The 16,375-nt window shown below is 36.3% G+C and overlaps 2 protein-coding genes across 2 annotated transcripts; one reads left to right on the forward strand and one right to left on the reverse strand.

Moving 5' to 3' along the window:
* Positions 1–5,876: 5,876 nt before the first annotated feature.
* LOC119078540 (caspase-like) lies at positions 5,877–7,286 on the forward strand. The gene is made up of 4 exons (XM_037186109.1): positions 5,877–6,235; positions 6,295–6,624; positions 6,680–6,824; positions 6,891–7,286. The coding sequence occupies exons 1-4, from the start codon at positions 5,962–5,964 to the stop codon at positions 6,976–6,978; spliced, it is 837 nt and encodes a 278-aa protein (XP_037042004.1). The 5' UTR covers positions 5,877–5,961; the 3' UTR covers positions 6,979–7,286.
* A 3,888-nt stretch (positions 7,287–11,174) lies between these two features.
* On the reverse strand, positions 11,175–14,658 carry LOC119078515 (slowpoke-binding protein-like). The gene is made up of 7 exons (XM_037186077.1): positions 14,406–14,658; positions 13,289–13,519; positions 12,778–13,222; positions 12,513–12,694; positions 12,219–12,420; positions 11,962–12,087; positions 11,175–11,893 (listed from the first exon to the last, which is right to left on the reverse strand). The coding sequence occupies exons 1-7, from the start codon at positions 14,501–14,503 to the stop codon at positions 11,453–11,455; spliced, it is 1,725 nt and encodes a 574-aa protein (XP_037041972.1). The 5' UTR covers positions 14,504–14,658; the 3' UTR covers positions 11,175–11,452.
* Between the last annotated feature and the right edge of the window lie 1,717 nt (positions 14,659–16,375).

Raw genomic sequence — 16,375 nt, forward strand, 5'->3', positions numbered from 1 at the left:
TCTGCAATCAGGTAAAATTGTGATTTTTACTCGTTATTTGTTGTGTGAGGAAGTTAATTGACTGAAGATTCTTTTATGTAAATCTTAATGAATTTACATCAACGATTTCAATTAAATGTGTTGATGTGTGTAGGCGGTTATAGTTGAATTACTGAAAGATTTATATGGTTTCTGCAGACGGGGGCATATCACAAGTTGTATAGTTATCTAATCTAGTACTTCATTTCATTGGAACATTTTCAAGTAAAATCTTTTACTTCATTAAATTTGTTATGTATAAAGCCGCAGGCACTATACAAGAATATAAAATATCTGAAACCTTTAGCCATCCCTCTACTACGATACCAAACATGCATAGCCCCAAGAAGTATCCTTTGTGATAGAGTTTCTACAGTGAGGCCGATCTACTACGAAATTTTGTTACATTACATCAAAATTAGCCTTAACACATCCTAATTTCATCGTAGAGCGCCCTCGCTGTCTATCACTCTATCACAAAGGATACTTCTTGGAGCTCTTACATAGCATGTTTGTAGAAAAGCCATGAAAATGACTGCCGAATTAGATAACGTCAACAATCAATGTGAAACATTGGACGAATTGAATACCAAAATCGTCGATACAATAATGGGATTCATGAAATCCAAATGCAAATCCGTCCAAGGGAAAGAATCAAAACTCAGCAGAGAAACATTAGACCTGATCGCAAGCAGAGCAGAGTTGGTAAAAAACGGAGGACGAGATTCGGTGGAATACCGGAACCTGTCTAAAAGTATCAACAAAGCAAGGAGATCAGATGAAAGAAAATATAATGTCCAATTGGCTCAAAACATAATTGAAGCTAACTGCAATATGAAAGTCCTACGGAGAAAAATGACAAACGCCAAAAAAGAAATCTTCAAATTACGAGACAAAACAGGAACGATCCAAACGGATCGAAATGCGATATTAAATATTGCAACAGAATTTTATGAGAATTTGTTTTCTTCAGCAAGACAGAGTCCAACGGAAGAAACCGAAGATAGACCAATAATAAGAAACGTGGGATCGGATGATATGCCCCACATAACTGTTGATGAAGTCAAGGCCGCAGTAGCCGAGATGAAAAACAAAAAGTCTCCAGGAGAAGATGGTGTCCCAGTGGAAGCCATTAAACTAGGTGGAGACTCCTTATTAAAGGCAATCACGGCTTTGTTTAATCAATGTCTCCAATGGGAAGAAGTAGAAAAGCATATATTGTAGAAAAGTGTCAGGCTTTATAGATATTGTATATTTCTTGCGAATAGAGTCAACCTGCGGTGTTAAGAGGTGTTTAAAGTTCCCCGAAGGTAGTGAAAAAAAAAAGTTTTTGAAAATTATTCGTTCCAGACAGTAAACTCCGCAGTAAAATTACGAAATGTCTGTATATCCATCTGCTATCGACAACAACGATCATAATCAATTAGGACCTCTATGTAATATTCTCTTATATTACGAAATATATGCAAAAACAAACGAAGTACAAAATTATATACCAAACATTCGGCAGCAAACCAACGATGTAGCAGATTTAATACTAATATCGCTGATGAGGGAGCCTTTTTTTAGGTCAACGCGTTTATTTAGTAGTTTAAATAATATTTACAATAAGTCAAAAATACTGGATGTTTTATTCGGTTCATCTGTTTCGAAAGTTTTTAAAACTGAAGCTGCATTGCTTCGTTGAATTTCAACTGAAAACTGTTGAATCAGGAAATTTGTCGACCTTTTTTCTCCAGCTTTTTCATTTAATAAATTTCCAAGTTTGTTTATAAAAATCCTATTCAACCATCTGACCAAATGTTTCAAATGCAATTTGAATAAAATAATAATCGCGTTTCAGTGCTACGTAGTGATTATGTTTGCGTCTTTCTGCTTGATCTGCTACTGAGCCAACTACTCTTGCTGATGGGGACACGTATGATGGGGCAACAGTGTCACATATTGTAGCTTCCCAAATTAAAGATTTGCCACGCCGCCATGGAACGATTGTGACGCCATCAACCCGTTTGCCATCTGATCTGCTTAAACCTGGTGGTTCCAATAACGCCGGAAAATCGACTTTCGAAGAAACATTTGAAACAGTTTTGTTGAAAGCAAAATCTGCCTGCACTCCTTTGGCACGACAGACCATCTACAACTGTTTTTTTCGTAGACTTTACCACCTAGACGAAGTGCAATTGATATAGGATCTGTGTTGTTGTCCAATAATAAATTAAATATGTCTACTGGTTGAGAGAATTAATTTTGATTTCGACGATTATATGGCGATCGATAGAACAATAAAAAATAACAATTCCTGAAATGAGGGGCAAATATTTATAGAAAATCATTTGTCTGTCAAAGGAAAGTAGAGTTTTCGTGTGAATTTTGTTGATCCAATTAACCACACAAAGACGAGACTATTCCCGAGTTATGTAATGTATTTTACACGCTGAGGGCGTCGAAAATAGTGTATATTGTAAAAGATTCTTTATTAAACATAAGGACAGAAATGTTAGGTTTCTCATCTCTCTTTGAATGATACTAAGACAAAAAGACATCAACAAAAGAGTAACCTCAGTGGGAAAATGTTTTAAACTTCTCGTCAATCTTTTACCTCAACCGAAATTATTGGTGGTTAAACTTTAAAAATTCACTTTTTAAGGTCTGTTGTAGGTTAAATTGCTAAGTCTTCGAAGCACAAACAAAAATTCCATTAAAATGTCTCCACCTAAAATAACCCAACTAATTTGCATGAAATGTTAATGGAAACGAGTAGAAATATTGGCGATGGATATATTCGAAAAAGATTACATTTTAAGAAAAAATAACAAAATAATGAGCTTATGCCAAATACCAAAGATTCATCGAAAAAGTCCATATTTACCGTATTAGACATCGCCAGCGATTCCATATATTGACTGGACGGATACTTCCGTCGCAAATTATTTTCTATTTACTTTGATTTCTCTATTTCCAATTTGATTGAGTGACCGTGCTCTATAGATGAACTTCACTGATTTAAGTTTCCAATGAAAAAATAAACAAAAAAAAATTAAACCGCGTCAATCAGTTTCGAAATCGAAACGCTAATTTCGGTTAATTTTGGTTATTAATACAGAAAATGTTTTTAGGCAATATAGTCTTAACCCGGCCACAAGTGTTCACCCATTATTTACACAAAAATCGTTTATACTTAGTCGTTCATGAAGAAGCGAAGCAAGCAAAAAAAAAATTGAAAAATTGTATAAGTGGCACCATCATGATGTATGATAATGATTGTTAATTCCTTTCAGAAAAAAATCCGTTGTTAGTAAATATGTTCAACCGAAAAAAAAATATTTTGAAGCGAAAGCGTGTGCCAAATGTCAAGTCAATGTGGATAGGCGCCGTTGAAGTCATTCTCGTCTGATTAATTTTTATGTTTATTCGAATTTTAATGTAACTCTCGTGTTTACCAAACATAACGCAAGCGAAAACAACACAAAAAATTATTGGGAAAAAAATGTGAAATTTCACCTGATTTAATTGTTATTTATTGATCCATGCTGCAGTGTGTATAAATGCACGACAACTGTCTTATGTCATGATATTGGTATAAATTACGCCAAAATGATTTTTTTTTCTCGTGCAATAAAAATCCTCAACATCGTCCCGGGAAGATGCGGGAAGATGTCTGAAAAGACAGAAAGAACTAACAAATAATAAAATTTTAGTTCAGGCATAATTATCTGGTGTCACAGCACCACAGTCTATGCAATAAGTGACCAAAGCACGCCATTGAACCCACAAAATTTTTGTTCGAATAGACCTGCGGCTGCGAACTTCGCGATAAAGAACTTATTGTTACACCTAGGTTAAGTTAGTGCGCCTTGGACCTATTTTTTTCGGGTTTATTGGTGTACCTTTTCCAGCTCCTTCGAAATATACCAGTTTATCAGTCGCATAGTTGTTGCTTTACACAAAACGCCCAAGGGATCGAAATTGAGTGAAATAACGCTAAAGGCTCAAACATATTTTCCCATCAGAAAATCTATCAATTTCGGGCTAGTGAACTTTCAAATGGCATGACAGAGTACGTCCTTTTTCCTCTTTTTTCACCTTTTATATTGACCTCACTTTGTATTTTGAATTGAAATAAAACAAATGCTTAAATTCCTAAACTTCTTTGCATACATCGATTGCTAACCATCACAACCATGATTAGCAGAAAAATTCTGAGACGAAGTCAAATAACAAAAAGTCAAAGACCCGAAAAAAGCTCCAAGGACTTCAGTGAAAAACGTGACAAAAGGACTAAATTATTAGGTTCAGTGAGCTTGCCTAATGGCCTCAGAAATCGCAGATGTGTTTTATTGGACTTATTCGTTTTTTGTATACATTCCCGCAACTTTCGTACACCGAGAGCTCAGATCTTCGTGTTATTATTTTGTTTTTAATTCTTCTCGTTTGAAACTTTGAAATTCGAAAGAAGAAAAAAGTCTGAGTCTTAACTGAAACGTCTATTTTCCATTAGCTTCAATGCGATATACATCGTATATATGTACGAACAGCACTACAAAATAATCTCCTGGAAAATACGTTTTTTTTTCTCAAGTCTTCACTTTGCAATATCATCGAATAGGTAGCCTTTTATACATACAAAGCCCACAAGATAGCAATATGCATTCATGTGCAATTGAAGAATATAAAAAAAATTTTTTTTTTTTTAACACTACAAAGTGCTACCAAAGAAGTACATATTGTGTACAACCCGATCTGAACACACAAAATAGTATCTCGGTCTGAGATTTATGGGCGGTCGACAAAATCAATACCGTGTAACACACTTCAAACAAGAAAAATGGTATGGTAAAGCACCGTGGCAATTCGTTGTTGTTTTGTTTTTTCACTCTCTCGTTCATACATTTTTCCTCTGCCTTTTTCTGTTCTTATTCTTGTCCGTGGCTTTTCTTTTATTTTACCATTTTTGCACTTTGCACAGTTTCGGTTTTTTTATTCGTTATTTGCTTATAGTATTGCACCGTATAAATACAAGCGAAACTGATAATACGCGATTTATTACCATCTTCACAAATTCATTTAAGAAAGAATGCGCCGCGGCAATGTATGTACACTTCTAGCATATCACATTACTGGTTGCGAATGGTTTATGGGAATTCTTTTGTATATGGGAAATGGATGGTACATTGGTTTGAACTAATTGATTTGATGGGTTATCATTAATAGATGTTGGAAACTTACAACCAGGGTCTTTGGATCGTCATTTTGTACGCTATGTACCAAGTAGATTTTGAGGTATTGGTTCCACATGGAGTATGGAAACTTAGAATTAAAATTTATGTTGCAAGATTAGGTCGGCCCACGAAGCGATATAATTTTTCAATGAATTTCGGGTCATAATTCCTCTAGGTAGTCTACCTCTATGGGTCTGATATAGACCGCCTCAATCACCATACTGAAGTCGGCGAGACAGGACTTAGAAAATGTAATGACATAAGTCTCCCTCCCGGGAGTTGGATCATTAATAAATGACGACTATTTGCATCTCTTTCTATCGCATTTTAATCAACCTCTTCTGTCTCTTTAGCACGTATTCTAATTTATGAACGATCCCAGTGATAGGGTAGGTAACCATAGTCATTTGTGTACCTGTTTTGGACGATTGATTTTAGGTAATTTCGCGGATTGTAGGCCGAACGGAGTGAGGTCTACAAGCGAAAGTGCCTTAAATCAGCCGTCCCAAACAGGTGCACATGTGAGTTTTCATGCAGAGGGCCGGAAACCCGAGAAAATTCGAAAAATTGCCCTCATTTTCGGCCCCGAAGCATGAAAAAAAATTTTAAAGCATCCGAGGAACCTTTAAGGTATACTTTCATACGCTCCGTTCTGTCAACAAATTTTTGTCAATTCTATTATTTACGTCGCAAATCAAAATTTCTAGTCCTCTTTCGCAACAAAATGCCATTACTGCTAATGAAAACCAAGCGCAAAAACGATTGTGAAACGTGTGATGGTGAACCTGCCGAAAAGATTCGGAAATTGGATGAATCACGTAACAAAAAAGGCTTTATGCTCATCTTGAACCATGAATTCTTTGAAGACAAGACGCTGAAACGACCGGGAACAAGAGTAGACGAAGACAACTTGGTGAAAACTTTTTCCAAATTTAATTTCGAATTTGAAATATTCAAAGATCTCAACTACAAACAAGTGGTTGAATTAGCTGAGCAATGTAAGACAACGTAGGACGGTTTATGGGTGACCGGCTGAAATGATCTTTTATTGTTTCAGTTTCGAACAAAAACTTTATCGATTTTTCGTGTTTGGTAGTGGCTGTATTGTCGCACGGTGAAGAGAAAAATCAAGTTTCCGCGAAGGATCGGTACTATGACTTCGACGAAACGGTGGTGAATCCAATAGCCAAGAATATAACTCTGCTCGGATGTCCGAAAATTTTTATCATCAACGCGTGCCGAGGTTACGAAAGAAATGTTTATGTGAGCGATGGACGATATCCCGACATGGAAGTGGATTCTTGCTCCAACTGTAAGCCATCAGTAGAGAAAATGAGGACCATACCATACATGAAAGAGATCTTGAAGTTGTACAGCTGTTATGAAGGTAAATATGTTCCTTCTCCTTGGTTATATTATCTCTTATCACACGTCACGCTCAGGCTTTGTGTCGTACCGAAATCCATTGTTCGGCTGCCGATTCATTAACAGTTTGTGCAAGCATTTGAATGAACGTGGTCACAATACTCCAATCGAAGATATTTTTAAACTTATATGCAACGAACTGACGGATATTACGGAGTGCATGTAAAGACTAATTGGATTTTGATTTTGGGTTAGGCAAAAATTTCTCTAAAAAAATACTAATTTCAGGTTTGTTCAGTGTCCGGTGGTGTCATCAACGTTGACGAAAAGTTTTTGTCTGGGTGATTTGTTAAAGAATGGGAAAGTTAAAAATTAAATGTCGCCTAAGGATCGAAATTTTGTACTAAAACTCTACGAAATTTGTCTTGGTAAATATTAGCCAATTTCGGAAATTTCTTGAAACTATTTCTTCCAATGGACTCCTAGTTTTCTCTCAATATCACTTTTAACACAAGCAGCTTCTCTCCAAATCGTAGAGTCTGAACTCTGAGAGAAATACCTTGAGGAAAATACTCAGAGCTACGTGCTACAGTTGGCTTCTCACCTGCAGCCATCATCTTCATGCTAAAACTTACAACAAGGCTTACAATTTACTATTTACAAGCGACAACCTTTACTCAATACTGTCATTAAATCTTTTATTTGCTTTGTTTAGCTCTCTTTTAAATCTTTTACTTCATTAGTTTAACATTAAATTTTGCTATAAAAGTCAATGAAAGCTACAGCTCATCGCTTGTTTTCGTCGCGGTTGTGGATAACATATGACAATAAGTGTCTGTTTAGTTTTATCATTTGTTAGTAGATTATACTCGGATTTATTGCTTACACGCGCAGGTGTAGAGTGAGATAACTGGCATAATACGCACATAGAAACAACCGAAGACATGCATTCTTGCTGTTTTGAGGTGAGTGTATTTAAAAATTGAATTGATTTTTTCTGCTTCGTTCTTTCTTCGATCCACTTTACATGTGTATTGGTTTCAAAGTACTAGATTTATGTAAATGCGGTATTTTATAAATGCGTCGTGGGCCATAGAACTTTTAATTAAATAGAGGTGGCAAATCAATTGTGGAATTGTTCAATCAATATAAAATATTAGGCATGACCAAATGATGAGTTTTGGCCGGAGGAATTGTTTTTCACTTCAAAAAATTATTGTCGCGCCGATAAACTACAATAAACCTTTGCAAACCTAAAAAATAATTCTTAGAAAATCCTTTGAACCACGTCAGGATCATGAGCTATTCCTGTTTGGAACTGGGATCCTGACGTGCTAGATTTTGTTCTCTTCCTGATCAGGACAAACATTTTGGCTGCAACGGGAAATTAGTTTCCATTTGTGAATTAGTGAAATTTAATGAAAACGACATAAAATCCTAAAGAAGTCTTAGATTACAATGAACAATCCTTGAAGTTCCCATAAAAACAATAAAGAAATCCTCAAAAAATATTGAAAATCCTTAGGAATCATTGTCAATTTTTACGATAAATTCCTTAAATTTTCCTAAAAACTACTAAAAAGTCCTAAATTTAAAAATTTAAGAAATAATGAATTTTTGCAAGAAGTTTTTGGATTTTTTTTCTGAATTTCTAGAAGTTACGCTTATTGACTGAATGACATTACCAACGAACAATTACATGTAACACAAAGAAACGTTATTGGTACTAAATCCACGACCGACGCAACCTGATGAAACGAATTATTTTTGTTGCGGTTGTTTTTCGAACCCACAACTGACAATTCAATTATTCAATGTGAAGTCTCGACATACACACTGTGCTATTGAGGTTGAATCTCTTACTTTGTCAACGAAATTTTCAAATATCTGCCCCTCATCACTAAGTCTAAATTTTGGAATTAAAAATTCCAAATCTAATGCTTCAAATTCTAAGACACCTATGTGATTAAGAGTGGAAGTTGTGGAATGTATCAAAACATCAAACCAATTTTTTTCGTCTTGTACGCGATGAACGCAAAGTCATACCATTCAATCGATATTATAAGAAAGATTACGTAGACTGCGAGCAAGGTTCGAGTTTTTAGCATACAACACTTTACAGATGCATTTAAAAAAGCGTTACAATTGATTATTATTGATATAACCAGTATACTACCTGCTACATATCCTACCCAGCCACTTTTATTTTACCATCACAAAATTAATGTAATAATTTTCATTCGACATTTCATTCTGCGCTCATTCAACATTTAATTGGAATAAGTTTTTATTATATTCCGAACTGATACTGAACCTGTTTCGTAAATACATTTCTTATACATCGCAAAATGGGAAACAGAAGAAAAAAAAAACTGTTTTTTTAGAAGAAAAACGCTTTCGGTTTGTGTCGCCGAACTGATTCATGGATTCGATTGGAAAAACACCTACAAAATAACTTATAGTTTTTAAATTCCTTGCGGTGATCAGCACTTGCTGATGAGCAAAAACACATATAACACATTTTGCCAGGTTCTTTTTTGTTTCTTATTTTTATTTCGTTTTCATTTTGTACAATGTATATAGTAAATAGTATAATATACCGCACGCGGTTTTGTTTTAATCAACCGATGAAATGAAGTGCAGCTAAAGAATGCAACTTATTTCTCTTTAGAAAAAAGAAACAATTCCATGCGATGTAATATGGAATATAAAGGCGACTTAGCAAAGATTAATTAGAGTCATATACGTGTGTAGCCGGGGAGTACGTATAATGCATTTGAAGAAGCTATTGTGGATCATTGGCATACTGCATACAATACCTATCCAAATGGAACGCAGAAATTAGATGAATTAATATTCCGTTATTAACTCTGTATAAATCTAGCATGGAAACGTTTCTTGTCGTTAAATATGTAGATGGATTGGCTTTCGGTATTTCAGACGACAAGCATATCACCATACTCATGTGAATTTCATTCACATTGGTGGTAATTTTCATTGGACAAGGTCTTAATGAGTAAAACAGCATACTTACTGAATTGGAAACCAGAAGTTTTTCCGAAATGTACCCAAAAGAACTAAGAACGTACATCGATTCAAGGACCTATCGGTAGCTCAGAACAGCATTCAGTAAACTCGGTTGGGTTCCTTCCCCATACAAAATTTTTCATTTCAATGTATTTCATGTGAGAAAAATCAGTTTGTTGACTTGAAAATTGTCAGGTTAAATAGTTAGGACACTCATATTAAGTCTTCATACTTTTCATATTTTATTTGGCTTTGATAGAAGTAAACTATTACTTTCTTAGATTACTCCGTTTACTCTATTTTTGAAAGTCTTTTATGGTATGACCATCGTAAACTGTGTGTGATTCGTTCTTTCACACCTAGCCTTACACAGACGACAAGCATATCAACAGTTTTACTATCGGATCTATTACTTCATTGGATCTAAGCATTTTCAAGAAATTGATTTCAAATCTATTACTTCACTTTTGTTGAACGTGGTAATTGGTATATAAGACTGGATTAGCCAGACATTGTCGTTTATTACTGAAGTCGTTATCGATGGCAGATGGACAGCCGTACTTAACAGGTTAAATCGTCGCTATTAAGTATTTAATAAGTATTTGAGACGATTAATCCACTGATAACGAACCCCGGCAAAATAAGCAAACCTGGGACTAGCTCAGCTATTGAATGCGTTAAGACTAAAGAGTGAGCTGATCTTAGAATTTATGTAAAGAACTCCGATAGCTCTGTTTAAATATCTTTTATTACAAAATATTTCGCCTAACGTTCATAGGCGCTATCCACAATGGTTGAAATCAAGTTTTACATTACTTTTGAAAAATCACTTGATCAAAAAAGAGAACAAACCTGTAACAGTTAAACGCAGCTCAAACCTTAATCGTAGAATTTAAGCTGAGACTTTTCGAATAAATGAATCGAAAGATAAACTTCAAAATCCTTTAATAACAGAATACCGTGAACGAGACAAATTCAAAGCTGCGTTTAGTAAGCCGTTGACAGTTTTCATTTTGAATTGACAATCTCATTCTCAACAACCGTCACAGATACGAAACGGTTGAATCATTTGATTAAGACGCCTTCAACACCACACTTATTGCAACGTCAATTCATTAATTTACACAAACAATTTTTAGACGTCAATTGTTAACCTTTTAGAAATGGCAATCGTACCATGCTACAATCACCAAATCTGTTTCTGCTGTTGTTCTAAATCACATGAGTGTTTGATACAGAATCTTTTACTTCAATTGTTCAAACATTCCATTTTACCATATAATACAATGCAAGCACAAGCTCATCGTTGCCGATAACAGTTGACGAGCCATTTCTAAAAGATGATATTTATTTACACTTACATCAATCACATCGATTTAATAGTTATTTGTGTATCTGTTTTGGACGATTGTTTTTAGGCAATTTCGCTTGTTGTACATGCGAAAGTGCCTAAAATCAATCGTCCAAAACAGATACTCAAAAAAATTTTCATGTAAGGGGTCGAAAACATGAGAAAAATATCGAAACTCCCTCATTTTCGGCCCCGACACATGAAAAATGCCTTTTTACACGTGCACCCTTCAAAAATTCTCGATCTCGATTTATTCCCTGAGATTGATTTCTTGTTATTGGGCAGTTGCAGCTTTAGCTGTCTTAGATTAGTGCAGCTAAAATTATAAGTCTGGACGGTGCAGTGTCCAGCGGATACAGCGACGACAACGTTTATTCATAGTTTTGTAGTTTGGGGGATAGGTTGGTGGTTGACGTCAATAATGACAGATGACAAAAGCTCCTAACCTAGAGGTCCTAGTAGCATAGCAAAATTACGTGCGTGGCTGGAATTCATCTACTACTACTTGTTCGGTTCCCCGAATTTCAGCACGACAGAACGGACACCCGTATCCAACGGAATCAATCTGCCATTTGGTCAAGCACTGAATGCATAGCAAATGACCGCACGGCTCGAGTCGGATGTCTTTGTCATTTTCCGTGCATATTTTGCAGAGCTGAAAAGTGGTGCCCATGTCGCGATATTGCTCGTATTGTTCCTGTGTCACAGTTATGTGACCCTCTAAGACGCCGGCGTACGATAGATCACTGTACGAACCATTGATCGACGCGTAGAATTCACTATTTGGATCATCTAGTGCAATGTATTGTGGTTCCTCGAACTCGCTGTACGAACGAATCAATGGCGCAACTTGTCGTCGACGAACCGCATTTAGTAGGTTCGATGTGGATGTGCTAAGATCTGGTTTCAGTGACTGTGAAATAACGAAGTTAAAAGAAGATTCTGTTACTCGTATGGGTCGAAAGATGAAAAATTTCTTACCGAAATCGTCGGTCCTCTCATTTCACGCAGTTCAACATTCCGGAATAAATCAAAACGAACAAGGTCATCAATGGTTGGATATCGGTTGCCGGGAGATTCGAAAATTGCTTGCAGCACTTCAACGACCTATTTGAATGGAAAAATCAAATGTTTTGGTCATCATTCTCAATGGGGTGCTTTTGAAGCAAGTCTGCAGTTTTGTTGAGCTGATCGGAAATCTACTTCAACTAAATTGGAGTCAATGTGCCAATACATACCTTCGGATAACGTTCCAAATCTGTGTTAAAGTTGGCAGTGGTCGGTCGCGGAGTCAGCAATTCATATCCGGTGCACATTTCAAAAAGTAAATGTCCAAAGCAAATGACATCCCTATGCTGAACTTCAGCTACACTCTTTGCCGATACAACCGCATTCACTTTTGAGTCCAACCCAAGTAGACCATTTTCCAATCCCGATAGCCTGAGGTTTTTCGGTACAGAAAAGGAAAGGATTGTGAGTGAGTCATCAATGGATCTATGATATTGAATGGATCGTCAAAATTTAAAACCAACCGAGCAACGCCATTCTGAAGAATCACATTGCCGCTATGCACATGACCATGTGGAATACCGCGGTCCCGTAAAAATCGTAACGCCTCCAAAATATGTCGGCCAAATCGCTGAACTTGCACCGATGTTAGAGCTGTTGGTGTTTTTGAGTATTTTCGTCTAAACGGCTCATTCCATTGTATCGACTGTGGAAGCGTTTTTAAAGGGAGGGGAACAGAGAGTGTTGAAATACAAATAATGACACACCGAATCCATCGAATGAACTAACTTTGTAAATGTAATCCTTAAGGCTCCCTCGGACATTAATCGGCATAACTAAACACGCGCAGTGCGACGGATTCGAATAGAAAATGCCCAAATCAAGTACGGGATAAACGTACGGATGTTGCAATGAACACAGAAGTTCCATCAGTACACTTTTCGGTGAATTGAATGTGGATAGGTCTTCCAGAGCGACACAATTGGCCGGCAGTGGGATCCATGTCATCAGACGATGGGTTTGAATGGTGGAATCGTTGACTATGAACCAATTTTTGTCCTCTCTACACCCAATCACATCCAGATGTGCCATGATCTTGTAACGCGCATCGGATTTTTCCGTCCATTCCTCGCATGCCGTGTATGACCGTTCTCGTAAGGCTCGTTCGGGTGGCGTCCGTTCTGGAGCTCTCATTTTGATGTCTGACGATGAGTACTGCGATTTCATGTTTCGCCTACATGGAAGAAAAATCCACAACATCGAAGAATCTGAGTTTCAATTTGTGAGAATATTTTCGTACCACAGTTTATTCAACCAAGCACTGGACGATGAGCCAGACTCTTTGCTCGGACTGCCATCAGGACTGTTCTTTGCACGATTGAACATCATTTTGGTCAAGACTCCCAGTTTCGATTTGGGCTTTGAAGAATTTTCGGTTGACTGACATTCAGAATTCTCTACGCTCAGGTCTGACTCTGATTGTGTTCGACGTACGGGTCTCCTCCTTCGATATTTACGTATCGGGTACTGTCTGCATATCAAAAGAAGAAATGAATCTGTCAAAACGTAGCCTTAAATTCTACGAGGAAAGACTAAGTTTACATGCACCAGTTGGTATGTATTCTAACACATTCACGGTCGGTATATATACGGAATATATGATAGATCGACGGAAGTCTAAAATTTCACTGGTGCTCTGATAGACCTTTCATCATAGCACCAGTTCGCCATTTCATAAACCTCGGAATAGGTCAGAGACTTGATTTGCAGTGTCATTTCGCTCAATGTGAAACCAGAAGGGCAAAAATTTTACCAGAGCTGAACTCAGGTTTAACCTGACCACTGATCTGTGGTTTTTTCAGGGCTCGATTTTTTGCCGAAATTTTCTGGTTAACTTGAAAGAACGCTATGCAACAGGTCAGTTTAATTCGATTTTATATCAGATCTCAGTCAGATCTGGTAAAATAAACCTGACCTATTCCAAGCCCTAATTTGTTTACTCTCTGCGGTACAAACTTCTTGTTCCTTTTACTGAATGAAACAGCTACGTCTAATACAATGAAATTATAAATTTCCACAACATACGGTCAGACGTCTTTTCTCCTGCTTTCCCCTCTTACATTAAATTTGGTTCTACACACTCCACTCGTTGATGTTCTATTAGTGTTTCAGTACAACATGTCTTATTGTAGACGTTGAACATGCGCATCGATACAATAGTGATAAATGTTCGTGGAAAAATGTTTGAAAAACGCACACAACAATTGCTTAGAATTGAGTTAAAATTGGGGTGTGTGTTTGGAAAATTTTCCATAAAAACAATCAATCCACGTCTGGTTTATCAATTCAAACACTTTTAGAAGTTTTCTGATTTTGAATTGCCCCGTTTACCAATAGAAAATCACAAGTTTTCGTACCTTGGTTCTTGTATTTGATTGAATGCATCACGACCAGTGAATTCATTCGTCTTAATGTAATAACTTGAACCGAGCACATAGCATTTAGGAAACGGCATTTGAACCAATTATATTCTACACACTACACTCTGTCTTGTATGCTAAATAGCTCTTCACATTCCTCTAAGCTACTTCAAATTGAATTTGGAGTATTCGAAAGGCTTTACTGTTGTATTGGTGCTACGTGAAGAAAAACTACGTCTTTATGAAGATAATGTCAAAATTCTACTGAATGAGCTAAATTTAGAGTTTTTCCCCAAATTTTCTCCTCTTTTCCTTTCATTCATTTCACATTCAATTTGTGAGTGTTTCAGCAGCACGTGCGTATTTTTCCAAGTGACAACATGTTCATGAAAAACTGTCAGCTATTTTACATGTAAACAAAATATCAAAACAATTGCTCCGAATCGAAATCAAGCAATTGAGGAATTTTTAGTCTACAACTCCATAAGATTTTAGAATCGATTTAGGCTTGAGTCTGAGTTACTTTGTGCAATATTTGAATATTTTTCTCTCAAAAATATGTTCACCAATCAAAAGTAAACTTTATTTTCTCGTTTCTCGCAAATCTAAACTCTTGAGCATCTGTTGGACGAATCACTACAGTTGGAATTTCATATTTTCTTCCATGAACAAATGACGCTTTGTCTGATGACACTTCGGTAGATAAACTATATATTTTCCGACCCTTCTGTTTGATAAATTTTCTGCCTCGAGCGTCACCTTTGTTTTAGCTTTAAAAAATTTTGTTACAAGAAAGAGACATTTTTTCACCCGAACTGTCATCAGCCAAAGTGTCAACAAAACGTCATTTTCTCATGGCCTTTTAAGTGGCGAAAATGAGGTTAATCACACCTCACATATGCAAAAAATATCTTTACGCGTTACGAAAATAACATCCACGACACAAAATAAATAAATTGGGAAGAGCTATCGAATGGGATGACCTATCTCAAATCTTGATGAGTATGAGTTGAATGAGTATCGGTGCTTCAATTCGTGATTTTGTCACATAAAATGGTAGAATTACGAATTAGCGATGATAACAATTTTACTTATAATTGATGCTGAAAAAAAAAAACAATTTCATTGGAAATAAGATTTAAATTTTTCAAAAATATTTAATAACGTTGATCCAAGTCATCGAAATCTTCCTCGTTTATATTCGCTGATCTTAGCAGTTCTGTAATAGTATTCACATTTTCGTCCAACGTTTCCAAACTATCTGTAACAGTAGCTTCGTCTCCAGATGTGACGGCATTCTCCAAGTGATCAAGTGTTGCACGGATTCGCCCTGACATAACAATAAATGCTTCTCCCGTCGCGGTACCTACTAATCTTCCACCATTATTTGTTATCATAGCCATTTGAGCGAGGCGTCCCAATTGTCTCAACAAATTGATATAGTTGTCGAGTCTGCTACGAAATCCTACAATCGACCAGCTTTCAGCTGTAAATCCGATAAATTTTATACGCATTAACTCGACCTATTCTCGATCTCTTTGATAAAAGTCTGGCCCATTCAATACTGCGAACTCGACGTATACTTGCTGAAGTAGAGTGTCATATCTGGATCGTCTCCAAAATGGGTTGACATCATTTTCTACCAATCTGTAGTTATTGATCATTTCTTGAAGTAATTGATATATTTCTTGATAGAAAGAAAGACGAAGAATTGCTTGATCAATACCACCCATATCCACATAAAACTCCAACATATTCTTTAAGTGTTCCAAACTCGATCTAAACTGTTCCCAAAAATTTGGGTATGATTGTACTTGAAGGTTCATTTCTGAAAATGACTTTAATTTTTGATACGCCTGAGTTCTTTCCCAACGATGTGTTGCCATTATCAGTCAAAGCGTGGTTAGCGATGTTATACTTAAAAAATTTAGTGTCCAGCGTCCAAACGTTTATTGAGAATTTTTTCT

The sequence above is a fragment of the Bradysia coprophila genome, unplaced genomic scaffold, assembly GCF_014529535.1.
Source record: "Bradysia coprophila strain Holo2 unplaced genomic scaffold, BU_Bcop_v1 contig_297, whole genome shotgun sequence".
Taxonomy (NCBI): Eukaryota; Metazoa; Arthropoda; class Insecta; order Diptera; family Sciaridae; genus Bradysia; species Bradysia coprophila.